General features: G+C 44.4%; 3 protein-coding genes across 6 annotated transcripts; 2 read left to right on the top strand and 1 right to left on the bottom strand.

Annotated features, from left to right (window-relative positions):
* Window positions 1–6,318: 6,318 nt before the first annotated feature.
* LOC128896145 (uncharacterized) lies at window positions 6,319–10,356 on the top strand. Of its 2 annotated transcripts, XM_054159367.1 has the most exons (6): window positions 6,320–6,895; window positions 7,525–7,854; window positions 8,245–8,808; window positions 8,973–9,309; window positions 9,373–9,524; window positions 9,794–10,356. In XM_054159367.1, the coding sequence occupies exons 2-5, from the start codon at window positions 7,648–7,650 to the stop codon at window positions 9,495–9,497; spliced, it is 1,233 nt and encodes a 410-aa protein (XP_054015342.1). In that variant the 5' UTR covers window positions 6,320–6,895; window positions 7,525–7,647; the 3' UTR covers window positions 9,498–9,524; window positions 9,794–10,356. The 2 variants fall into 2 exon arrangements, with proteins under 2 accessions (XP_054015343.1, XP_054015342.1); XM_054159368.1 differs by lacking the exons at window positions 7,525–7,854; window positions 9,794–10,356 and having other exon boundaries at window positions 6,319–6,895; window positions 9,373–9,751.
* LOC128896146 (uncharacterized) lies at window positions 10,110–12,231 on the bottom strand. 2 transcript variants are annotated; one of them, XR_008461929.1, is made up of 4 exons: window positions 12,040–12,231; window positions 11,724–11,885; window positions 10,629–11,639; window positions 10,110–10,551 (listed from the first exon to the last, which is right to left on the bottom strand). XR_008461929.1 is itself a non-coding variant. In XM_054159369.1 (3 exons), exons 1-3 carry the CDS (start codon window positions 12,104–12,106, stop codon window positions 11,410–11,412), a joined length of 459 nt encoding a protein of 152 aa, XP_054015344.1. In that variant the 5' UTR covers window positions 12,107–12,231; the 3' UTR covers window positions 10,110–11,409. The 2 variants fall into 2 exon arrangements, 1 of the variants encoding a protein (XP_054015344.1); XM_054159369.1 differs by having other exon boundaries at window positions 10,110–11,639.
* A 2,045-nt stretch (window positions 12,232–14,276) lies between these two features.
* On the top strand, window positions 14,277–24,414 carry LOC128895942 (plasminogen). Of its 2 annotated transcripts, none has more exons than XM_054158976.1 (10): window positions 14,277–16,373; window positions 21,707–21,803; window positions 21,977–22,098; window positions 22,186–22,287; window positions 22,468–22,601; window positions 22,784–22,914; window positions 22,988–23,187; window positions 23,274–23,408; window positions 23,562–23,786; window positions 23,936–24,414. In XM_054158976.1, the coding sequence occupies exons 1-10, from the start codon at window positions 16,173–16,175 to the stop codon at window positions 24,227–24,229; spliced, it is 1,641 nt and encodes a 546-aa protein (XP_054014951.1). In that variant the 5' UTR covers window positions 14,277–16,172; the 3' UTR covers window positions 24,230–24,414. The 2 variants fall into 2 exon arrangements, with proteins under 2 accessions (XP_054014951.1, XP_054014952.1); XM_054158977.1 differs by having other exon boundaries at window positions 14,279–15,052.
* The last annotated feature ends 355 nt before the right edge of the window (window positions 24,415–24,769 follow it).

Genomic DNA, 24,769 nt, shown 5'->3' with positions numbered 1-24,769 from the left:
AAAATAATTGAACGTTACAACGGGGCCCGTTCGAGATAAATTCTCGTAACCGCATCCCGAGCAAACGATGCCTAGGTACGACCACAGGGGTTACTCGTCGAATCTCAACTACACTCTGCCCGACGTCCTTTAGCACCTTCTTCTACCTTCTCTTTCGGAACGTTGGCGTCGCATTGCTGCTGGTCCTTCCTCTTCCTCTTCGTCTAGCCAGATGGAGATTGGCCTGATGCCAGGGAGCAGCAATATCGTAGCATCAGACAACCCTAGGAATCTCGTGACTCCGGCCTGTTGGCATTCTACCTTACCTCGAAACCTCCGCGAGCACATGCACGCCACCGTATAACGGCAACGCGTACAATGTTTCCGTACCGTACCGTCTTACTTACCGAGTACTAGCGCCAACCGCCGGCCGACATTCCCCGACAGCCTGATTTATAACTATCGGTTTGATGTACCGTTTTAAAGGCGACGTTGCACAAGAGGAATCTCGACGAATGGCTAGAGCAATCGTTCGAGGAGGTTGGTTCCGGTGGCGAGGATGCCATCGGGAGAAAACGCACTCGGCCAACCGCGATCAGCGCTTCAGCCCGATCGTACAGAAACGATCAAACTGATGGGTTAGCGTTCGATGCGGGTTTTAAATGTCTCTAATCGAATTTTACGTGCACGCGAACGTATAAAGGAATCGGTAGCGGACTAGCGGACTAGCGGACTAGCGGGACGGTTCTCGAACCTCGTGCTCGACGGAGTAGAATCGAGATTGTTCTCCGCGAGGGTATGTCGGCCAACGCCAATGTCGGGGTTCAAGTTTTCGAATCCACTGGAAAATGTATTCGACGTATGCCGATTTACGGAACGGAACGGAACCGTGGCAGTCTCTGTTTGCGAAATCTTAAATCGGAGAGATTTCTTGTGTACATAGGGACGACGATATTTTTGAAACTTTTTCCTCGGACTGCGAGAGGAAATCGATATTCCAAGCCGTAGAATTGAATCGAAAGTTTGGCGCGGTTGCGAGACAAGAAACGCGGAAACTCGATAAACGAGAAATCTGCTGATTCTGGCTTTCGAAAGTTGCACGTTTTCGCGACGCCGACGGCCAGAAATGCGGATACGCGATCTCGATATCTTTTCTACTTGAAGGTTTTCGTTTGGCGATCGTTGTCGATGTATGACTAACGATGCCGGAACAACTGCTGACGAATTGTACCGGATAATGGGGTTAAGGCAGATAGCGTCCATTAGGCGATGTGGTTTTAGTCTAATACGATTTCCATGTTCATAACGGCATCGGTGCGGATTGCCACGTACCGGCCACTACTTGTCCACGATAATATGATTTATCTCGTCGAGTGTCTCGTGGTTCGCGAGAACGCGACCGGTCGTACGATATAAATATCGACAACCGCTCGATAAATCGTCGAGGATAAAGCAAGAAGCGAATGTCTCGACCGTGGGAGAGACTTTTCTAAATGCTACTTTTTAAACAAACAAAGAAATAATCGTATTGGTTCTATCGAAAAGCATCGAGAGCAACAACGTTGGTATTCTCATCGTCGCATAGCGCATGCCACACGTCACACGTCGCGCCGTAAGCGATTACGGTACAAGTACATTTTATAAATTCAACGGAAAGCTTCGGCGATCGAATCTTCTCGATAATCGGAGAACAATCGCCGAAGCTACGACTATTTTATTCGAGGCGAAGAAAGTCGGTGTTGCATGGGACTGAAATTAGCAGGAAACACGATGTACTTGGGAGCACGTTACGCTGCCTCCGGGCAATCCAGGTCACTTCCGTCGAAATCTCATTACCCATTTCCAACTGAGAAATTTAATCAGACCCGCTAGCAGAAACTGGTTGGTACCGTCGAGTCGCCTCGATCAGTGTCCTCTTTGGACCAAATAATTCTCGCTAAATCAATTTTGTTTTCATCTTGCTACGATTGCGACCGACGCGACGCGACGCCGACGCGAACTGGGACCGCGGATATTCGATGATCATGATCGCGTCCGCATCGCGTTTTTCTTCTGAATATATAGAAGAGCTTTTCAACGGGATCGAAAGCGACGAATACAGTCCCAAAATCGCCGCTAGAGAAACAAAAAAAACAATTTATTCGTTTGATATTTCCAAATAACGTTTAGCGAATCGCAGAAAGGGAGGAGGGAAAAAGAGCGGGCGATTCGACGAACGTCGAAACGGCGACGGAACGAATTTCAATTGGCTTTTGGTGGAAATCGAAACGGCCGGTCACAGTTGCGGCACTATGAGTAATGTCGGTTTCATTTAAACTTTCTCGATAAATGAAATTTCTGTCTGCGCGGTAGCGGTAACGATTGATGAGTTGCTGTAGCGCGTTTCATCGGTCTACCTTCGTTACGTGCGATTGTTTATTTGCGATAATTGTCATCCATCAACGTTGCGATCAAATCCGACAACCAACCGTTTTAATAAAAGTCTAAAAGAACCACGAATGAAAAGGCGTGTATTTTGTACGCGTAAAAAGTTACGAATCGATCGGACGATCGGACTACATCGTCGGATATTTTGTCCACAGATTCGAAAGATGGCTTTAAAGTCCGGTCCGAGCGCGAGCAATGCGACGGGATGCAGATGAATCTGGTCGATGCGACGCAAAAGGGAATAGATAACGATGCACTCGAAAGGCTCTACGATTGATAGGGAAAGGGAAAGCAAATATGGTGCGAGCGTAGGCACGTAATAAATAGAGAGAATGGTAAATTAGTCGGCGATCGCGTATCTTTGATGAAATAGGTACGAGTGCGTCGGATTCGCGAATTAAAAGGCTAAAGTTTTCAACGCTTTTCGCACCGCACCGTGTCCGTGTACGGCTCGAAAATTCGCGTACGCTACGTTTCACAGGAAAACCAGACAATTCCCAGCGGTCGGTTAATTAAACGAGGATTTCGTGGTCGAGATCAAATTCGTTTTTTTAATTTCACGCAAATTACATTTGCCTCGCGAGCATTTTCAAGTTTCATCGCTCCTCGAGTGGCCGCCAACTTGCTACTCCCGTGTGCAACTAATAACGTTACGTCCGCGCAGCTGAATAATACGTCTCGTGTAACGAATTCATTTTTCACCGGCGCTTAGTGCACTTGAAGGGCCGTGCACGGCTCAAAGGAGAACGTTTCGTCTAACAACCAACTGAACTGGTAAAACTGGTGGCTGCTGGTAATGGTAACCGCGCGCAAAATCACCACCACCACCGGTCACTCTCGCGGCTCCATACATTTAACGGAATTTTACTCGACCATGGACAATTGGAAGATTCCTACCTGCCTTCAATTCAACGTCAACAGATTCGAAAACCAAACAACGGTCCTAACGCGGTTTCGTTATTCGACCATTATTATTGTTATCTCTTAACAAAGACACGTAAAGTAGCTACAAGAAGGAACATTTACTTTTGGAGCATACCCGACGCGTCGGAGAAATTAGATTACGACCAGTTTACGACCATTTTTTCTGGAAAAAGTAATCGATCGAACGAAAAAAACGTTAACGAGTTTCTATTAATTTAAACTTAGTCACGTGCTGCCACCTGACGTCAAACTTGACAAATTCTTCGTTACAGGCGAAACAAAACGCGTCATCGTTGATATTAATTAACGCGCGCGGCATCTCTCTTTAGATTACGAGTATATTACGTTCCAGAAACAAAACGATCGTTACGTTCGATATTTCTCTTCGATTCGTGCGCGTTTCGTTGGCGATACTTGTTCTAAATAAAACTCGTACTATTCGAATTGGTTCGACACTGTTGTCAAAATGAATAAACAAACAGTCTGTTTTCGCTGATTTCGCGTCGGCGTTGGCTCGCGTTCTTCGAACGTTCGATACGTACAAACTTGGAAAAGAAAAATCACTCGATTCGCTATCCATCCACCACCCCACGTCGCTATCAACTCGATACTCGATTGGAATTATGTTGTCCTCGAAGAACATATCATAGATACATATACATACGTACATGTATGTATGCATATGTTATAGGTTCTGTTTCGCGTACAGATTACCGCGTGTACGACGATCGACGAATAGAAAAATAAATCTCGCGCGCCACGGTTGGCTCGTTTTTTTACGGGTACGTTCGTATACGAGCGAAAAGAATACGAAAAGATTACCTTTTTTCAAATATGATAATGAAACCGGTGAGTCTTCAGAGGGAAAACAAACATTTCGGGTTCTCAGTTGGACACAACACGCGAACACATTTCTCCCGCACTTGTTACACTCGAGAATTGTCCGACAGCGACGATCGAAAACTCACCGTGAAATGCATCGGTACGAAACACGCGAACATCGTTTCGAATCGGTACAGTCGAAAATGTCGACTCGCGAGAGTTTTAGATGCCACGGAGTCGTGTCCGCCATAGCGATGCGGAAGCGGAACAGCTGTTTGCGAAAGGGTGGCTGTGACTGGTTGATAGGGTATGAAACGGAAAGGCTTGACCCGTATGTCGCGTCATCTACCGCCAATCGAACCAACCATTTTCTTTAGGGTTGGAGAATCTTTCGAGGGTAACGTTACACGCTACGATACCGTGTTTAAACGATTTTATTTTATACTTTAACGGAGTAGAAATAATTCATTCGCAATTAACCCTAATCAAAGATGGAAAACTAACATCGGGATCTCTATCTGAAAACGTAACGAATGCTAATAATTTAATCGGTATCTTTATTCTTTTCGCCAAGATGGACAACTTGTATTCGAATACAAGTATACAATACTTTGCTTCGTTACTTTTTCGAAGCGGCGTTTCCTCGCATCTTCTCGACAATTATTTCGCTTCCTTGACAATTCTAAGCGTGACAACAAAACTAAGTTGTACGACAAAGAAGGTCGAGATCTGTCTGTCACACGTATCCTTGCATATCGTCACGTACGAACAATGTAGTTTGTTACGCGTGCAACACAACTAACATTCTAACCGCGTATTAGATAATACAAATACGTACTGGAAATTACAAAGAGTCGCACAAATATTTTATTAATCGAACAGCACATCGTTGTTTAACGATTTACAAAGTAAGTATAACGGTAAAAGTGTGTAGGAAAGCGTTAATATTTTACACGTTTCCATGCAACGTTAAATTACCTACCGATACCAAACCGTGAAAATCGGATCAAAGGGTGCATCAGATCTACTGTTGCATCGCATTCGACACGTCATGTATTCAAATGTCTCGGCTGCGATTTGTTTTTTATGCAATGCGATGCACCGTACCGCATTCCATTCTGTTGCTCGTCCGATATTGTTATTGTTACACATTATAATTAGATTTGCTACGCATCGAGAGGCATCGATTTCGATCGCAAACTTTATTATACGCTCTTTACGATCGAGTCGTACGAAGAAATGTTCAAATATATGTACATCGAACGATGTCTTTTCCTTTTAGAATACTACCAACTACCAACCCCCGATCGATCGAACAGCTGACGCGACTTATAGTCGCGACTTCTTTTCGAACGTCGAATCGACTGAATCGTAAACCCTTCGTAAACCCTTTTTACTTCCGAATAAAGTAGAAATTCTTAATTTTTTTTCATTTTTCACGCGTATCAAAACTTTAGTACCGTTTAAGCGCGTTTAAGCGAATGGACGGGGCGCGTTTAATCGGGTTACGGTACTGTAACCGTACGCGTAGCGTAATACGTGTATGTACAGTCCCATTCACTTCGGGCGGCGCACTTTTTCGCGCGTAGATTTTATACATATAAGTACGTACACATAATACGTTGGCGCGCATGCACGCGCAAATATGAATGCGCGACCTTGTGTGCGCAACAGGCGTTAGGATCCAAGCAGAGTTCATAAAGATTGTACGATGAAGCGTACAAGTACGCGGTGCCCCTACTTCTGTAGGAACAACCAGTGTTTGCGACAGTAGCGTAATTACTTCCGCAAGTACCAGCTTCTTAACGAAATTATTCACAGTTTTAGCGTAAAAAATAAAAAGAAAGTAAGACTAAAGTAACAAATTCATGGAAATTCATCGTAGCGCGTTATTCTATTACGATAGATTTGATTATTTTGCTATGCGAAATTGTCGGTCGAAGCATTGTTTCGACGAAATCAACGCTATACTTTGTTCGCTCTAGATTACCAAATAATTTCCATTCACCGAAAACTGAACGAAAGCTGATGAATTGTCCGAGTTTAATGTCTCAAGTACATGTGCGTAATAGTCGAACGATCGAGTATTTTGACGCCCCGAAAAGAGCGTCCTCGACGACGCCGACGTCGGCCCTGTCTCGTAGTCGCGTACTCTGTTATAAAGGGAAGCCACGCGAGAGCGCTCGGCGCATACCACGGCAGCGCGTCGTTGGAACCTCAAGCTTTGAATGCCGTTACGAGGCTCGCGGTTCGCGTCAATTCGAGGCCATTGAAACTCTGCGTGTATAGCAGTTCCGAATAAATTTCGGTAGTAAATTTCGATGGTGCGCGAGCCATTCGCGATGCGCAACAGACGCGAAAGCCAGTTGGTGATCGAAGCGCGTGCACAAACTCCGCGGAAACAGTGAAAGACGAGAGGCGAGAGACGAAGGACGCGAAATCGGACCGTACTGGAGTCGACCGGACCGGACCTGAGAGGAGCGGAGTAGAGCAGAGCAGAGCCGAAGCCGAGCACCGTCATCGCGCCAGTCAGCTTGCACTTCGCTATGTGTTTACGTTCGGTTCTGTGACGTTGGAGTTGGAGACGGTCCTCTAACGCGTTCATCGAGAGTACAACGACTCTTAGGCGTGTACCATCGCGAGAACTCTGACCAGGATCTCTCCGACGTATCTCCACGGGAACACTTTCCCTACGATCTACGGTTGCAAAGTGCAACTGATTGAAAACGCCGCCGCGATTATGGTACGTACTCTGTTTCCAACCGGAATTTTTCGCACGCGATACCACGCCCGGCCCGCGGGATCGACCAACAGGTGACAACGCCTCATGACCGAGACACGCGTTCCCCTTGGAGAAAGTTCGGTTGTCCGAGATACTTTATCGAACCATCAAAGTTTATCAGCCGTCCGAAAGAAAGGACAGACGACCGTCCGCGATTGGCTGTCGTGTTAGAAACGAATTGATCCAACGACATATGTATAGAGCAGTCGAAGCGGTACGAGTCGAGTTGTTGAGCTTTGCGATTCCCCTGTCTTTTTCAAGTTTACCGTTACTCGTTATTGCGAATAGGTCGCGTCGATCGCGCACAGTCTCGATCGTTGACGCGGCCCTATGAAACAAACTGTGAAAACTACGCGGCGACTGTTGATCGATTCAAGCAAGCTACGCGAAACCACTCGTTTACGTCCACTCCAAGTACCGTGCGTAGAGCGGTTACTCGACAAAGATCGGGCATCACCGAAATCACTTGAACGCGGTGACAGACTCGCATCGTCGGTTTTCCGTGTACTCGTATATTAATCGTTTAGCTAGGTTCGCGATGACCGACTTAAGCGTCGAACACGGTACGGTATATCTACCTCTGTTCGCAGCGAGCATCGACAAAGAGGATGAACGAATCGGTGATATCGGTCCTATCCGAATGATCCGCTCGTGATCGAGAAACACGCTTGAAAATCTGGAAAAGTTCCGCGAAACGAGAAGAACGGGCGAGCATGGCATTGGCAAGGATCAAGAGTTTCATCGATACAGGCCTGAAGACGGTATCCACACCGTTGGATCGAACCGTAAACCTGGAACCGGAAGTGGGCATTAGAATCGTTCATTCGGTTAACGAGAAGACTCTGCACGTGACCGTGCTCGGTGCTCGACACTTGCCACAGAATTTCGGCTTCACTCGCGTCAACAGCTACGTTGTGAAGGTAACGCTCGCGCCGATACGCGGTACCTCCAATCTTTCGCTTCGTTATCATTTATTACGTAACGCGATGAAATCGTCGCGAGAAGCTTCCACTTTCCGCGAGTTCGCAAAATACATTTCAAACACGTTCGTATCGATCCCGTTGATCGAAACGAGCTTAATTATTCGACACTGGTTACTCGAACAACACACTATTAAAAATAGAGTTGGTTGTTTCGCATCGTTTACATGTTTCTCAACTAAATCAATTATAATTGGATACGAAACATAGAAGAAAAACGACCGATCGCGTTTATCCGTACGAATAAACAAGTAAATCTTACAATTAGAGAGATAAAGAACTCGATGACAGAAAAAGTAAGGGAAAGAAAGTAATTCGCTTGTATTTCAGGTGAAATTGATACCAGGAAAGGACAAGTTCGAGACATCGACAAAGAACGAGTCCTGGCCACAATGGAACGAGGAATTCACGTTTCCTCTACGCAAAGAGACCAAACTAAAGTTTGGCAAAACAAAGGTCGTCGAGGAGGAGATCAACGGATCTAGATTCGTCGTAGCGACTTTGTACGCGATTCTCGAGGATAAACCTTTGATAGCGACCGATAAGAAGGAAGCGGAAAAAGAGAAAAACTCGTCCCCTGGCAAAGAATCGGCAAAGAAAGCTGGCAAAAAGAAGGATGGTCAAGGTGGCTCTACGGAGAATCAAGAGCCACCGAAAAATAAGCTATTCGGTCAATTGTTCGGCAAGGGGTCCGACAAACTTCCGGAAACCACTGTCACCGAGAGGAGAATGTACGATAAAAGACGCACCGTTGGCGCGACCACTATTTCCCTCGATCCGAAAAACTTCACCTCGAAACCACCGAAACCAAAGCACCCGAGCGACGCGTCGACAGGGGACATGTGGAGACCGCTGCGACCGATCGCGAGTGGTATTTCTGGAGCCGAGGAAAGGGTAAATAAAAGATATACAGTTGTCCTGCGAGAACTTTCGAGCCCTCGAATCGCCGAAACCTCACCTCCATCTCGGCATTATCGGCTTCATACGTAACATATTCCTCCTTTCTAACGATTCTATCCGATCGATCAGACATTTTGTTCATTTGGTTTTTCTCGCAGAGGGAGAACAAAAAGGGTCAAGTGGAATTGTCGCTGTGTCAAGAAAAAAATGACAAGAAAGAGGAAAGCAGCGAACGGCTAATTTTATCTCTGCATCGTCTGAGATGTTCTTTGCAGACGATGCACGAGCACGAAGCTCTAAAGGGTCAGATGTACGTGAAAATGTCGGTGGTGGACAACGGAAGAGTCACGCACTTTTGGAAAAGCGATCGTTTCCAACCGTGCGTGTCGATGAAATTTTCACCGGATATGGCGAGAGTCGTTGCGGATAATCCGTATCAGGGAGCACTCAAAGACGTCAGCTTCGTTGTTAAGTTTGTCTCCAAGAACAAAATGGGTAAGATGGTTCGCGTCGCGTGATCCGAACGAAAATTCAACAAGATTCCATTTACCATTTCAGGCAAAAAAACAACCGTCGGTCATTTTGTAATCGGACCAGACGTAGGAGGACCCTACGGTGAACAGTGGAAACAGGCTTTAGCGAAACCGGGACAACAGATAACGAAATGGCAGCCATTCGAATAACAACGAGAGCCATTCGATCAGAGATATGTATGTCGCGACGCGTTAGCCTCGCTTCGATTTTTACTCGGCTTGGCTACTTTCGATCTACGCGAACATAATAAATATTTCAGAATACGGTATACCAGACACATATTAAGTAGAAATATTTGCTCGCTGGTACCGTTCCAAAGAATACTTATTGTTAGCCAAACGATTGCGGACACGAAATATGATGCTGGTGCATCAAGATTTTTCATACTGTTTCGTACTGTTTACATTTTTATTCTTGCTTTATTTTTACCTTTTTTTTAAGACAGATTACGAGCACACAAGTATTTTGCACATTCAACCGTGTATATAGAAATTTCAACCGTCCTTGGTTCCGAGGCACGCGGAATCCAACAAACTCGCTCTCTGCCAGGAATCCGAATAACACAACCGTCCAGTAAAATAAATAAGTGTCTGTCAAAGGAAGATACGCGAGATTTAAAGAATCCCTTAAATCGTTTAAACATTGCGTTTTCGTAATTAACGACTAACTCGTGTCGTTACCTTCAAACCAATTAACTACGTTCGATCGCAACGATAACATTTCTACGTGGAAGATACCACCACGATTCCCTTTTATAATAGAAGAACCAAACCATTTTTAATTTTCTATTAGCGATAGGTTAACGTATTTTAGAAAATTTGTAAAGAATTATTTATACCTTTCTAAGTACACACGTGTATTTTATTATAGAAATCGATTATACTAATAATAAATTAGTTTGATGTAAACAAAAAATTGTATTTACGATGTTATCGACATAGCATATATTTTCTATGTGTATCAAAGATATATTTTATATGCATTAAATAAAACACCGCTTGTTTATTACGTACGTATTATAAGTTGTACGTTGGGATGGCCGATATTTATAGATCGTCGGCACTTTTTTGCAAATTTATATAGTCTCATTCTTCGGAATGGTTCCTCTACGATACAAACTAGATAGAGACATCGGATAACTCGATAACGTGGTTTGCGAGTCTCGGAGCAATCCATTAAGTGAAATCCAACGAAAATGGCAGCCTAAAGCGAGGTTTGCTACAAGAGGTTCACGGACAACGCGAACATACGAGAATCTTCAAGTATTGGAACCAAGGAACCATTCCGGAAAGTATGAAAACAATAAATATAGACATATAAAAGATTTATTTATTCCATTTATTTATAAAGCGTAATATTTTTAATACATCTTCTTTAAGCGACACTTTTATTCTATGCATGACATAATATGTGTAAGGAAAAGATGTCGTTCGATAACTAACGTCGCTTGTTGAAAGTACATATAAAAATATAATGAACGCTATAGTTTTATAATAATACTAAGTTCAAAACTCTATAACGGACGGTATCGACAGTCTTATACGAAGCGCTAATCTTAACGATGATCGATTATATCGATGTCTTAGCATTCATCTTTTGTACTAACCAAGTATAAATTGAAAAGTAAGTATAATACAATCATACATTTTTATATTATTAAAAATATATTTCTATACGAACTCGCGATAGATTGTTATAAAATATCAATGTAAAATACCTCTAAAAAAGAGTAAAACGTTGTATTATACAATTGTTAAAAAATGTCTTAAAGGTATTCTCCTATTTGTTTCGTACTTTTTTCTAATAAGGCACAACAACAGACGCTTGTACGTATTTATAAAAAGCAATATAAATGTCCAAAGATGTAAAATTGTCGTCGAATAAGATCATGCAACGCCAACTTAATTTACACCTCCTATTCACTCGAGATTCGAATTATAATATTGTCGAAAAATCTCTCATTGGTAAGTACCAGTAGATCTCTACACCGTAAGAATATACGTTTCGATATACATATGTAGTTACTTTGTGGCGATTATGGATAATCTTTGGTTAAGTTTGTTAGGTATAAAGAAGTACGTATCGCAACGGTATTATCCCAACTATCATTAAAACTGTTAAACTCCCCTGATCGTGAGATGCCGCGTTACATCCATCTTTGCTATTGCAAGTACAATATTCCATGAATATGTTGTAAGTTCCAGTCCTCATAAGACAAAATCGTTCGTCACCTGCGATTCCTGGTTCGCCCATGTAGGCGCAACTACGAAAATACCTCCATACCCCGTTAACTGAAAAGAAAAAGAAAATTCGAAGAGTAAGAGGATATGTTAACCCGTCGTTTCAGTTATTCAACGAGTAATATATCGATATACCTTTCTGACGGATTTTACGACACATGGTAGGTCTCACGCCTGGCAAGTGTGCGAGGTCTGGTTCCTGTTTGCAATCCGTAATGGGTACGGTGGTATTATCGAAAGGGTCGGCACATTTTGGATCCGAATCCGATCTGCATACCCAGCACTTTATAGAAAATACTGTAAGAACGTACAGGATTTATTACTACCTCGATCTTACCGTTTTTTTTCTTGATAACTTAAGACTTTGCACGTGTATCGTATCGCTTCGAAAATTGTTACTCGAAGGTTAGGATTTGAAGACGAAACGATTACTTTAGTAACCGATACTTACCGTGTGGAATACAACAAAGGAGAAACAACACTGACACCAAAACACGCAAACTTATATCTCGGGTCATTATATCAGGAATAAATAATCACTTTAGGATAAATGAAAATAATTAATGTCAACACCCAATGAGTAATTACTCCAAAAAGGCCCACGCCTACTTACGCCTACGACTGACGACCACGCCACGCAACTACGCAACTGAACTCTCTACGAATACAATTCTAATACTAGTGGCGCCATCGGTGGCGAAACGCCCAAGTTTGTCGAGAAATAGTTTCAGTTTTTCACCGCTAGATGATACAACAACTTGAAAGCCTGATGAAAAAGTTAAATGCAAAAAAACATTACTTGAACTTAATTTAATAATGACTCTAAATTCTACGATGCCCTAAGTATAGTTAAACTGTCATTATTTATAGTATTGCAGATGTTTTCGCGAATATTAAATATTATTAAAATGCACGTAGCGGTGGCGCCATCTCTCACTAGACATCTCAAGTTTGTCGAGAAATAGTTCTCCCTTCTCATCGCTAGATGGCGCCACTCGTTAAAGAAAAAATTAAAAGTCAAAAAACCTTATCCTAGTTTGATTTTAATGTGGTTTAAAGCTCTGTTATGCTAGTAGTATAGTTAAATTTTTATTATTTAATTTAATAAAACAATTTATCTAAATATACTGTTATGTCGGTATTTAGTGGCACCTTGGTGGCGCTCTCTAGTGGTGAAAAACTGGAACTATCTCTCGACAAAATTGGGCGTTTCGCCACCGATGGCGCCACTAGAACTAAAATAAATATTAAAATTCAATATTTTTAAAAATTATTTATTGGCGTAATCACACATGCGCTAAACATTTTATTATTTTTTACACTCATTATTTAATTGTATTTAAAATAATAAGTACATAAACTGCCTAAATTGTTTGTAGAAAGTCAATAAACAATCGAATAAATGTGGCCAGTCTGGGACAACTACACTAAAAACACTTTTAAGAGAGATATATTTAGGAAATGTTTATAAAGAAACCATATTTCAATCTTACAGTATGTTTTATTGAGGATATATACAAATAAATCGTCTCTGCGCGCCAGTACGTAGCGTTTAAACAGCGTGCACACAGCTTAAACACGAAAGTGTTTCGACAGTGGAAACGATTAAGCTTTTACAGCATCAACCTGCAGATCTGCCGAAACACTTTCGTGTTTAAGCTGTGTGCACCGCTTTACTGGTGTGTTACTTGTTAACACTTGACACTAAGTCGTTTTGCAAAAGTAAATCTTACAGTTATACCTATGCTATGCTATGTATATGAAATATTTGTAAAATATAAAATTCCTTGGTAGCACGGGACCACTGTTATATTTATTCAACTCCTTGCTTTGTTTTGTTTTTCACCAGAAATATTTGAGGATAGAATTTCTGTGTATATGAGTCGCATGCGTTCCATGTAGAGTACGCGTCGGCGCCGGCGCCGCTAGTATTAAAGCCAGTATCGGTATGGTTGAGTAATTGGAGATTCAAATACGAATGTTAATGATTCTATCGGTGCATCACTGTAGAATCGATTCGCTTTTGCGGGTGGTCCGTGACCGGAACGAAGGGCAATCGAGTCCTGGTGAAACATTTGAATGTTATAAATAAATATAAATAAATTGGTTTGCCGACATTAACATAAGTAGCTGGAACAAGCCTCGACTCGTGGCCCACTCGCGACTCCCGTCTCTTTGCTGTCTACCTCCCATTCTCTGTTGCACTCGCGAGAAAGGACGTTGATTTATACTCGATGTCCCTTTAGGTTACCGAGGCATTCGCCGTTCTACCGTCCTGCCATCCCTTTAACTTAAAAGGACACGGGAATACAATCTCGAGGGATCTCGTCTCGCGGTTGTACGCGTGGAAATTAATCTCGAAAACATGCGATCTTGCCTCTCTATAAAACAAGTTATTTGATCGATCCAACCGTGTACTTTTTATGACCAACGGTTTCTTCGAGATTGCGATCGATGCGTCATCGAGACAAAGAAAACTCTGAAAAAAGTTCATCTTTGAGCAAACATTGTCGCGCGTCCGTCGTTCGCTAAATACATATCTATCGACGTAGAACCGTGCCGGTACCCTCTATCTATCGGATAGTCGTACCCCACCACGGTACCGCCTGCAGAATCACCCTCCACTTCCGCTTCGCTTGGTATGGTAGCCACTCCTCTCAGCTCTCAGCCTCCGTTGATACTTGCTCGCGCGTGTATCTCGTCAGTCGGCTCGGAGCCACGTGCGTGTGCTCGAGAACGAGAAGGTTCGATACGAGATACGAAATACGAAATACGAAATAAAGTCGTGATTGAGGCTGCTCTAGACCCATACCAGACTTTCTGCTTGATAATTAATCGCAAGTTTCCCGAGCCGAAGCTACGAACAGACGCAAGTTTCTGGTCGCTTCCAGCAGATATATCCGTTTAGCCAGGTCTCGATCGTTACGGGTTCCGTTACGTGCGAAAAATCTAAATCGATGGCTTGGAATGGAAAAACGATCGAACGATGCGCGAGTGACAATTTGTTAGAATCGTTGAAATCACGGTGATCTCCTTGACTTTGTCTTCGTGAGCGAAAGAGACAGCCAGGTTTACCGTAAACGTGAAAGAACCGAATTGTATTATAGAGCGTAACTCGGCGACGCAAAGTGTTCGCGGTAATACGTACCGATTCGTCTGTACGATCAGCGAGAACGAACCGCACCGTCTCGACGGTGCATCGTCTCGCGTTTAAAACAACCAGGAAACCAAAACTCGTAGACAGATGGTGGAAGGAAGCAGAGTGTACTAAAAATATCGGCCGTTGGCACACCGTTGGCTCGCTGTACTTCAACTCGAACGATCTCAACGGCTGGAGAACCAAGGTTTCCATGGTCGAGCGTCGTCTTTAATCACTCTGAGAACTTCCAGGCGCTAGTCGCTCAAAGGGAGGATTCTCGATGTTTTACGGTCTATTCCCCTGGCGGATCTCGATGCTAGTTCTCGTAATTGAACGTTCATCGGATTCCTAATAATCGATAGATATTAAGAAAAATAATGGTAATCGTATAAAACGAAAAAAAAGTTGACTCTATCGTATCGGATTATCAGGCTTGATAAATAGTTGCGTTGTCGCAGGTAAACTCGAAGTTGTTTGGTTGGTTGGAAAGCGATAAGATGAGCAAAGTGCGCAAAGTACGCGTTCGTTCGTTTCGCGTCATCGGAGAAATTCAACTTTATGGAAGTTTGATTTGTCGAGAATAAATCGTGATTCTCGAGGAAACAAGAGTGATATACTAGCGTATCCACTTTCGCAGTGTTACATAAACAAGTATAGCGTAACTAGCGTATACTCTACATATAACTCTAGCAATTACTTTGCGCCGAGGCAAAGTAATATGTATCCTCGAGTCTTTTCACCAGCGGCGCGGCGCAGCGCGGCGTTGTCTCACTCTGTTCTCCTTGTTTCTCGCTCGATCGTCCTACCGTAATCCTACACACCCAGCTACTTCCGTTCGATTCATCGATTTGTCGCGGCCGCGGCCGCGGCCGCAACGATCGCGTGTACCCGTTCGACCGAATAGACTTTTGTAATAGAAGAAGAAGAGAATCGAGTAAAATACGAATAGGTGTAAGAATGCAGGTACGATTGTCGTATGCCTAACACTAATAGAAGAAAGGGAGAAAGATTGGGAAAAGTGTCGCGATAAAAGTGTTGGTACGAGCAGCACTTGGACGAGCCACTTCAAAGTTCACGGTCCTCGTGTTCCTCGCGAATGATGCGCGACTATCGTCATCGGGGGAAGCGATTTTAGCCCCTGTTCGAGGTCGAGTTCTTTCACTCGTGGTGTTTTACGGCGCGCAGCGCGGTTGTTTGAAATTCTTCGCGCAGAGTCGCGACCGTATTTATAGACCCGCATCGAGTGTGTACGCACTCGCGAGTTGACGCGCGTAGAATCACGCGCACACCTCCTCTCGAAGAGGCTGGAGGAAGTCAGAGGGAAAAAGGTAGAGAATCGCGCAGAGAGAGAGAGAGAGAGAGAGAGAGAGAGAGAGAGAGAGAAAAAAAGAGACGGAAGAGCTGCACGAAGGGACAAACACGCGGCACGTCGCGATCATGAAGCGATGCATCCGCGACAGGAGCACCGGCCCGCTTCGTCGTCGAGCACGTCCTCGGCGTCGTCGAACTGTCTGCGCTGGTTGCCCCCACTGGGAGGCCTCGATTCACCGGGCATGATCGCCCAGCTGCCAGGGACGAACGCACACTTTGCCGTCGTCCTTCTACTTCTGACCATCGGAACTGTCGTCTGCGTCGACGGCACCTCGGTGAGTACCTTTAACGAGTACCCTATGTACCCTAGTACCGGCCGGGCCTCGAGACGCGACGTCCCTTTGCCAAATATGCAAACCGTATACCCTCGAATATTCCGTATAGTTTCGATTGGAATGTTTGCTTTCGATGAAACTTTTCAAATACAACTCTATTTCTCTGGGGTCTCGAATAAACGTTTAATCCACCGGAGACCATCGGTAGTTAATAGTTAACCATAGTATATTCGAAACAATTCACTTTCTAAATTTTTACAAGTTTTCGAACCTTTCCTTTTTCCACGTTCAATGCAGAACTCGACGCTACAACGGCAACGATCGAAAAGAAACACAGTTCGATAACAGTTGCATTCGCTCGTGCTCCGTTCCGTTACCATTAGTTTCACTTTCAGCGAGGAAATCGGATCCAAAAATATCGTATCCATGGCGTGCACGCGCAATTGAGCAAGCGTCCAGCGTAAAATCTTAATAAACGTCGGGAAAAAGAGATAGCCTATCGAACGCATACTAATCTGGTTAATTAAGGATAGGATAGCTACATATCGGCGAGAGCCGTATTTTTCATGGAGATCGATAGCATTCCGGGACGTCGTTAAACGGAAAAGATTTTCGCCTCGCCTCGCCTCGCCTCGACGCATACACCGAATCGACAATTCTTTCCACCGTTTCGACGTGTTTCGCGGTTGCGACCGCGATATTATTGGCCTAGCGAATCGAGTTACCGAGCACGAGGATCGCGGCAGATCGATCTCAACGATCGTAAACTCGTTTAGTAGGACAAGACAGGATATTACGCGTGCGCGCCATAATATCGATATTTATCGTGCGCGTGATTCTCAATATTTTAAGCGTTTCGATTACGCGTACCGTATCCACGGGAATCCGAGCGCACGTGCACGCTTCGGCGCAAACCTCGACCTGGTTGAAAAACGTGCCGGCGCGGCAGTTTGCATACATTGCTCGAATTCGGCGAACAGATGTACGACACGCGCCTACGAAACGAGCATCGAATGGAAAACTAAAAATGTCCGTTTAACCGTCGCGTCTACCCGTTGAAACGGACGCGACGCCGACGATACGGACGGACCCTTTCAACATTTTTCAAAGTTAAACTTTAAACAGACTCGAACCTATTAGTTTACGGGCCGACCCTTAGTTTGAGATCAACGATTAACGTTGGGGCAATAGCTGTGAGACACGACGGGCCACAAATAGAATTCCTAGACCAGCGTATGGTAGACACGCGTTTAGAGATCTAGTCTACGAACGTAACAATCTCTCTCTCTCTCTCGCGCGCGCGCTCATCGACGATACGACGCCGACGTTGTTCCGCAAACGTTCATCCAGGTGAGAATCGAAGCGATAAGGTGCCGTAACCGTGACACGTAACATCCAGATAAATTATCGAATAGTTTCGAAATGTACGCTGTATCGCTTGAAAGTCTGCGATTAGCGTAAGAATCGACGATTCAATTTCTCGTATTCAATTTGAATTTTTCGTATGAACCGTTACAGACTATGCGCATACCGTTGCCAAAGCCTTGCAGACCGTTACTCATTGTTAGACTTGACTTTTTTACGAGAATGGACGAGGTCAGCTACTAACATCGTCCGATGGGAGCTGGAAAAAACTCGGCGGACTTACTTCAGCTCGTATGAACCTACCAAATTCGCTGGCCGCGTCAGAGTCGACACGTCTCGTTCCGTCGAGTGACACGTTGCAGGGCGGCTCTGACCGTTGACACCGTTGACATCGTTGACAGCCCCCATACACAACCCCATACAGGGCTTAACGCTTCGAAAGTTTCTAATCGTTTCCAAATAGGTATGCGACACCAGGAAATATTAGAGTCTGATTTCAGAACTTGCATCTGGAGATCTCGTGTTACAAAACGAAATTTTTCGTTCCTCGAACATCTTCCCGCCAGTCGGACGTGTTTATATTTAGGACGTCGTTTCTGTTTCGATCGTGATGTTCTCGCGCGCGAAACTCTTCGCATCCACTTCGACGCGTAAAATCTATTGTAAATACATACAATACCGTGCGTCTGTCGGAAATCTCGCGAGAGCAGGATCGCGAGGCCGGAAAAGGGCGGAAAGGACGACTATCCCTATCGGATGGAGGATAAGAGATCTTTTATTCGAGTTCCTCCCTTCTCGTTGTTCGTCGGTTGGTTAAATGAACGCTAGAGCCGATGATAGACGAATGGTTGGACGAATTTTCATCGTCTCGCGTAGTACCGAGAATGGCCTTTGGTTGGCGTTTGGTTCCTTTGGCACCCCGTGGAGATTCTTTCTCTCGCGGTAGCTCGATTAGCTTCTTACCGGGTATCGTGGCGACTATTGCGTGGAATTACAGTCCGTTGCAGCTCAGAAAGTATGTTAACCTCGCGACGGGTAAAAAGTTGTCTTCGCAACGGGGAGGAAAGAAAGAGGGTACCAACGAGGACGATCAGAATGAAGAATCGCGTCGCGTAGAGTTCTTCTGGGTCGCGTCCCGCGATCGAGCCGATCCCATTCGACTCTCGCAGCTTGTGAATCGTTAAAAGCTGAAACGATTCGCTCTCACCCCCTACTCCGTTGCTTTTCCTTCACGTTTCGTTTTGGTATTCCAGCCGATTGTCATTCCATTGTCCCGCACACGGAGAAACGGAGAACCGGTAAACAGTGGACGATTCCACGGTCGGCCTCGGCTGTGGCTGTCTCGCGAAAACTTGGAGCGATTGCGAATCAATGAAAAATGATCTCGGAAAAAGATATCCAAGTAAACGATATATGTAGAGCGATTAAAAACTCGGAGCACGGGTTGAACATTTCCTTTATTGTTAACCGACGCCCTACCACGTGACATTGTACCTTTACTTGGAGGTTTAGCAATATAGCAATCATTCGGCAAGAAGTAGAAAAACCTATCGGAACAAGTTATTCCGGTATAACTTGCCCGCGTACAAACAACTGCCCCATTAATATTGTGTATTAAATACAACTCGTTTTCCGTTCCACCGACTCGACGATTCTCGCGAATCGGATAACATGTTTTCCAAACGGAGCAATTTTGCCATGCTTGGTCAAGTCGGAGACTACGTTTTCGAATATATCATCGGCCGCGCCGTTCGCTGCTTATCGACCTCGTTACTCTCTAACGTTCTTCTCCTTTTATATGCGAAACAGCAAAATTGAATTTCATTCGTCTCATCGGTTTCACAAAAGCTAACAATGAGACAGGAAAATACAAGTTGCGGTGACCCGCGTTTCATTAGAGCCAGCTAGCGTGGGCGGACAATCGCGTTATGCTCCTCATTGGACAAGGAAGACGGTAAATCACGCGATGATCTCATCATGGTATTAAGATATCGAGAGAGAAAGAGAGGAGAGAGATAGGTGTCGAAGTTGCAGGAGACGCAATAAACAAGCGACCGCGCTACCGTGACTCGTAATAAATTCCGTGGGAGTCTCTTACAACTTACAACCGACACACGCGTTCAAGGATTCCGTGGCGGAATAAAGAACAACGGGGTAATGTTTTAGGGTTATCGTGTATACGCTAAACGAAAATAGACTGGTTCGATAGATCGATTGGCAAAATTGGAAGGTATTAGAAAGGAAAGGAAAGGAAAGGAAAGGAAAGGAAAGCAAAACAAAGGAAACCGGCATGTTCATTCGCGAAATTCTCACGAAGCGAACATACAGAGCACAATTTACGCCATGTCCCGCCACGGCCTGAGACGTCATCCTGACCATAGTAGGTGGACGAAGACCTTGGCCTTCGGATTGCTCGCACGAGGACATAAATCAGACCGCGGTCTCGCCATAGCAAGCGTTCCATCGACCAGGAGTCTCTGTATTAAATCCATGGTAGTCCACCATCGAAGAAATCTCCGGCCATTTTCGGACGTTGGATACTCCGACCGACGCGCTACCATTTACGGTATAGTCGGGGCGTCGATACGCGAAACGAATGTCATCGCTTCCGAACCTTATCCATCTTCTTTGGCGTCGTGGCTATACGGTCCGGAAACCCTAGCCCTTTCCATTGCTGCTCGGGAATCCGTTTTTTTACGTTTCCCGCTTTTTATCGGATCTTCTTTGCGACGCGACGAGTTACCGCTTCGTTGACTATTTTGGGCGAAAATGGTTTCATCGTTATCCGTCGCATCGCATCGCATCGCATCGCATCGCATCGCATCGATTATAGAAGAAAAAGATAATAAACCATTTTGCGAAAAAACTGTTACGCATACATAAACTACAAAGAATCGTGCACAGGTGAACGCGACGCCTGGCCCGCTCCGGCCTTTGGAATGTATGTTGGTAGGGTGCCATTCAGGGATGCCAACGATTTGAATGCGAAACGGTATTAAACCTGCATACGTAATGTCGGTGAATCATTTACGGCACGGCCCTCGAGAACTCTCGGAACGCTGCAAATCGAATGCGCAAGTTTTACTCGCCGTAATGCCCGTCTCTAACAGACTTGGGGACACTTTTTTAGAACCTATCCCCCTATATACCGACACGCACTTTTTCTCAAAGATTTTCGATGACGCGATGGGCCAATTCCCTCTCTCCGTGTTCATCCCTTGGAATCGCTTCCCCTTTACAAGGCACGCGGTTTTTGCGACCATGTTAGGGAGAAAGGTGGTACTCGAGCTTAGTTTGGCCATGTCCAGCACACAGCCCACAAATTCCTCGTCTCTTTTACCTGACCTCGCGCCGAGAAGACGAGCCCTTCTCCTCGCTCGGTTATCGACTCTTCCTTGTTGTTCTTTGGCTCGCAAGAGAAACGACAAATTAGGGCTTCGATGGCACAAGGTTGCGATCATTGCGTTGCAGCGTCTACGATAAGTAAAATGGTAATACTTTCCTCTACTCGCGCAATCAAACGAGACGATGAGGTAACGGTCGCGAGTTTCGCTTCCCATTGTCTAGGATAATGAGCGACGTGGGCTGTTGAACACAGGGTGTCAGAGTGCAGATCCATTTTTGTTGATCGATCACGTTGTCGCCGCCTCTGTTCGGCAATCGAAAATTCTCGAGAAGGCTAAAAGAGCAGATTCGCGAGTGCGATGTGCGCGTACAGCACGTAACGTGCGCGAACACAGTAACGCGTATTGTGTAACGCGCGATTAGTGATGCCTGCGCCGCGCCGCGCCGCGTCGCGTCGTGGTTAGGTCGCGATGCCATTTACGAGCCGGCAAATTGAGTTTAGTGCTGTAGCCGCGTGCTGAGCGTTACAACCTTGGTGTACCATCGGCAACGACTGGTCTATTAACTCTTTGCTTAAGAACGAGCAATTGATGTTCTTTTTCTTTTTTTTTTTTTCATTTTAGAGTGGAAGCAAAACACTCCTGACCGATGGAAACAATAATGCAAGTTGGCTGCGCGTAAATCTGCAGGATTACGTTGGAGAACACGTGCCAACAAACAGTACGTTTTTTTCTTTTTTCAATTTATTTATACTTTGTATTTTGTTTTCGACGTTTTAACTTGCAATTCCTTTACGATACCACGAAACGTGTTTTTACGATAATGCATGCGAAACAACGCGAGAAACACAAAGATTCGTGTAACAAAAACGTCGTTGTATTTACTTTTCGCAGAATCCACGAAACTATCACTTTTTACAAACTGGAGCGAATGGTCGGTGTGCGACCGACACTGCACCCAAAATCGCGTTCGAAGGTGTCGAACGAAAAAGAAATGCGGCACCACGATACACAGAGTGAGTTCGCGAATCGTTATTTACACGTCGCGTTAACGTTTACGACACGTTTACACGATTAAAAGTAATTTCTTGAATATCGTACAGGAGGAGCGCACTTGTCGGCACGACAAAAAGAGTAGATGGGGACGATGCAAGCAGCGGCAGAGGCGAGGCCATAGGCGAAAGAACAGGTTCCATGTAGTACAAGTGAGATTGTAAATACGATAGTTTTGTCTTTGAATATTTTTCATCGCATTTTTATGATTCTCGATCGGAGGATTCAATTTTACTTTTCGTTTTGTTTGTTTGTTTGTTTTTAATCTAATACGTGACAGTATCGTTAAAAGTTGTCGGCAACTTATTTGTAAAAGTTTTCTACGACGTTAGTTGCCTAAGAAGGAAGCAGAACCTCGGCAAGGGGAACGAAGAGGCAAGAATGCTAAAGAGAAATCCGTAGGGCATTACGGGAAATGGAGTAAATGGTCACCTTGCACGAGGCTGTGCACTACCCAACGACATAGGTAAAATTCTTCAATTTCAACGATACCTTTCAACTTTGAAATAACGATTAAACGTTAAGATCGGCACGTACAGAAGCTATAGTAACACCGAGTGTTTACTACCTATAGATAGTAGATATTTGAATAAGAGGAAACTCGACAGGGATGAAATTGTATTCGAGATCTTTTTACGTTTGTCGAAGGTGGTGCAAGAGACCTGGAATTTGCGGACGAGACGTGATACGAGAAACTGCGTATTGTTACGTAGAGGGTAGCTTCTGCCAAAGATGGATACATCGAAAAATTAGGGGAAACCAAGAAGAGGACAGCGATGGTGAGTCTCTGCGTTCGTACAAACTTAATTAATTTTCCGGAAAAATTCAACATCGGATCTATTGGTTGTTTAGACATGGTATTGGACGAGTTCGAGTTGAATCCCAACACCGTCGACAGTTTTATCCCCGAGAAAAGTGCGCACGCTTGGAAATGTGGACTCGCGAATCCTCCAAAAAATTCTCGATTGTCGTACTTTACGAGAATTATCGGTGGACGTCCAGCGACACGGGGTAGTTGGCCCTGGCAGATCGCCGTTTTAAATAGATTTCGCGTAAGTTGTGAAACTTAAAAACATTCTTTATCGATCGGCAATAATATTTGATGGGAAATTTCCCATTTCCCCTCCTATTTTCATAGGAGGCTTTTTGCGGAGGTACTTTGATCTCGTCGAGATGGGTACTGACGGCCGCGCATTGCATCAGAAAACGTCTATACGTTCGTATCGGGGAACACAATTTGACGGTGAAGGAGGGCACGGAATTGGAGCTGAGGGTATTTATCGCTCGAACGCTATCGCGCTCGAATTTATGTAATTTACAATTTACGATATTCTATTCTAATATTTCCAAAGTTCGATAGCTACTTTGTGATAATATAATAATAGCTTTAATAGGCTGATACGATCAAATTTGGTTTTCCATTCAGGTGGATTCAGTTACGATACATCCCGAGTACGATGCCGATACCGTGGATAACGACGTTGCAATGTTGCGTCTTCCAATCGCATTGACCGCGTCTCCTTCGAGAGGAATTGCCTGTCTTCCCGCGCCTAACCAACCTTTACCCGCCAATCAGCTGTGTACCATCATCGGTTGGGGAAAATCCCGAGTCACGGATGATTTTGGAACAGATATTCTTCACCAGGCTCAGGTATGTCGCGTCGACGTCGGCGTCGGCGTCGGCGTCGTCTCCAACTATAGAATTATTCATTTTTAAACGAATCAAATTTAAATGCGCTTTCCAAGCGGCTGGCTAACAAAAATGAGTTTCCTATTTCATTGTTTGATTATTTATTCTAGATACCGATAGTGTCCTCGGAAGCCTGTCGTGACGTATACGTAGACTACAGAATCACGGATAACATGTTCTGCGCCGGTTATCGTCGCGGAAAAATGGACTCGTGCGCTGGCGACAGCGGAGGTCCGCTTCTTTGTCGAGATCCTAGAAGGCCCGATCATCCATGGACCATTTTCGGTATCACCAGTTTTGGCGAGGGATGCGGAAAGCGGGGAAAATTCGGAATATATGCTAGAATATCCAATTATGTTCGCTGGATCACTAGAGTGATGAAGGAAATGGACGAGTTCGCGTAACCATGTACGGACATGTGTGCGTTCTATTGTACAATAGTATCCAATTGTTGTGGGGTGTGGTCCATGTTAGCTACTCGTACACGCGCAAACTTTACAACGATATGTAACCGTACGTAACTTTAAACGCGTCAAGATCAACTACAGAAATTATTTTAGCAACAAGAAACAATTTTTCACCAATCAAATTGTTCCGTTGTGTTTTTTTTTTATAATTAACATCGTTTATCGTTAGTTATCTATGAATTTAACGCATTAACATTTCGTTCAAATCGATAAGCTAAAGATACCGACAAGATCGGATAGTGGAGGTAAGGGTAGAGGGTTATATACTCCTGCAATCTTATATTCTGAACTTTTTATTCAATTATATACGAAACTTGATGCGAAAAATCGTGACATACACAAATTGTGCAACTCGACTGTTTTTTCTTGATCTTGAAATTAACGGATGAAAAAACGTAACGTCGGAACGAGAAAGAAGAAAAGACATCGTCCCGAACCCTTTGCACCGATAATCTATTAGAATCCGTAGAATCTAAG

This window comes from Hylaeus anthracinus, unplaced genomic scaffold, assembly GCF_026225885.1.
Source record: "Hylaeus anthracinus isolate JK02 unplaced genomic scaffold, UHH_iyHylAnth1.0_haploid 5, whole genome shotgun sequence".
Taxonomy (NCBI): Eukaryota; Metazoa; Arthropoda; class Insecta; order Hymenoptera; family Colletidae; genus Hylaeus; species Hylaeus anthracinus.
Note: the sequence above shows the minus strand (reverse complement) of the source record. Positions and strands in the feature narration are given on the sequence as shown.

Excerpts from the sequence above, each read along its gene's own strand:
- LOC128896145 (XM_054159367.1), top strand. The coding sequence starts at position 7,648 with ATGGCATTGGCAAGGATCAAGAGTTTCATCGATACAGGCCTGAAGACG. Across the intron at positions 8,809-8,972 it reads TTTCTGGAGCCGAGGAAAGG|AGGGAGAACAAAAAGGGTCA; the intron begins GTAAATAAAAGA and ends TTTTTCTCGCAG. Across the intron at positions 9,310-9,372 it reads TGTCTCCAAGAACAAAATGG|GCAAAAAAACAACCGTCGGT; the intron begins GTAAGATGGTTC and ends TTACCATTTCAG.
- LOC128896146 (XM_054159369.1), bottom strand. The coding sequence starts at position 12,106 with ATGACCCGAGATATAAGTTTGCGTGTTTTGGTGTCAGTGTTGTTTCTC. Across the intron at positions 11,886-12,039 it reads CCTTTGTTGTATTCCACACG|TATTTTCTATAAAGTGCTGG; the intron begins GTAAGTATCGGT and ends ACGTTCTTACAG. Across the intron at positions 11,640-11,723 it reads TCGTAAAATCCGTCAGAAAG|TTAACGGGGTATGGAGGTAT; the intron begins GTATATCGATAT and ends TTTTCTTTTCAG.
- LOC128895942 (XM_054158976.1), top strand. The coding sequence starts at position 16,173 with ATGCATCCGCGACAGGAGCACCGGCCCGCTTCGTCGTCGAGCACGTCC. Across the intron at positions 22,915-22,987 it reads CCAAGAAGAGGACAGCGATG|ACATGGTATTGGACGAGTTC; the intron begins GTGAGTCTCTGC and ends TTGGTTGTTTAG. Across the intron at positions 23,787-23,935 it reads ATATTCTTCACCAGGCTCAG|ATACCGATAGTGTCCTCGGA; the intron begins GTATGTCGCGTC and ends TATTTATTCTAG.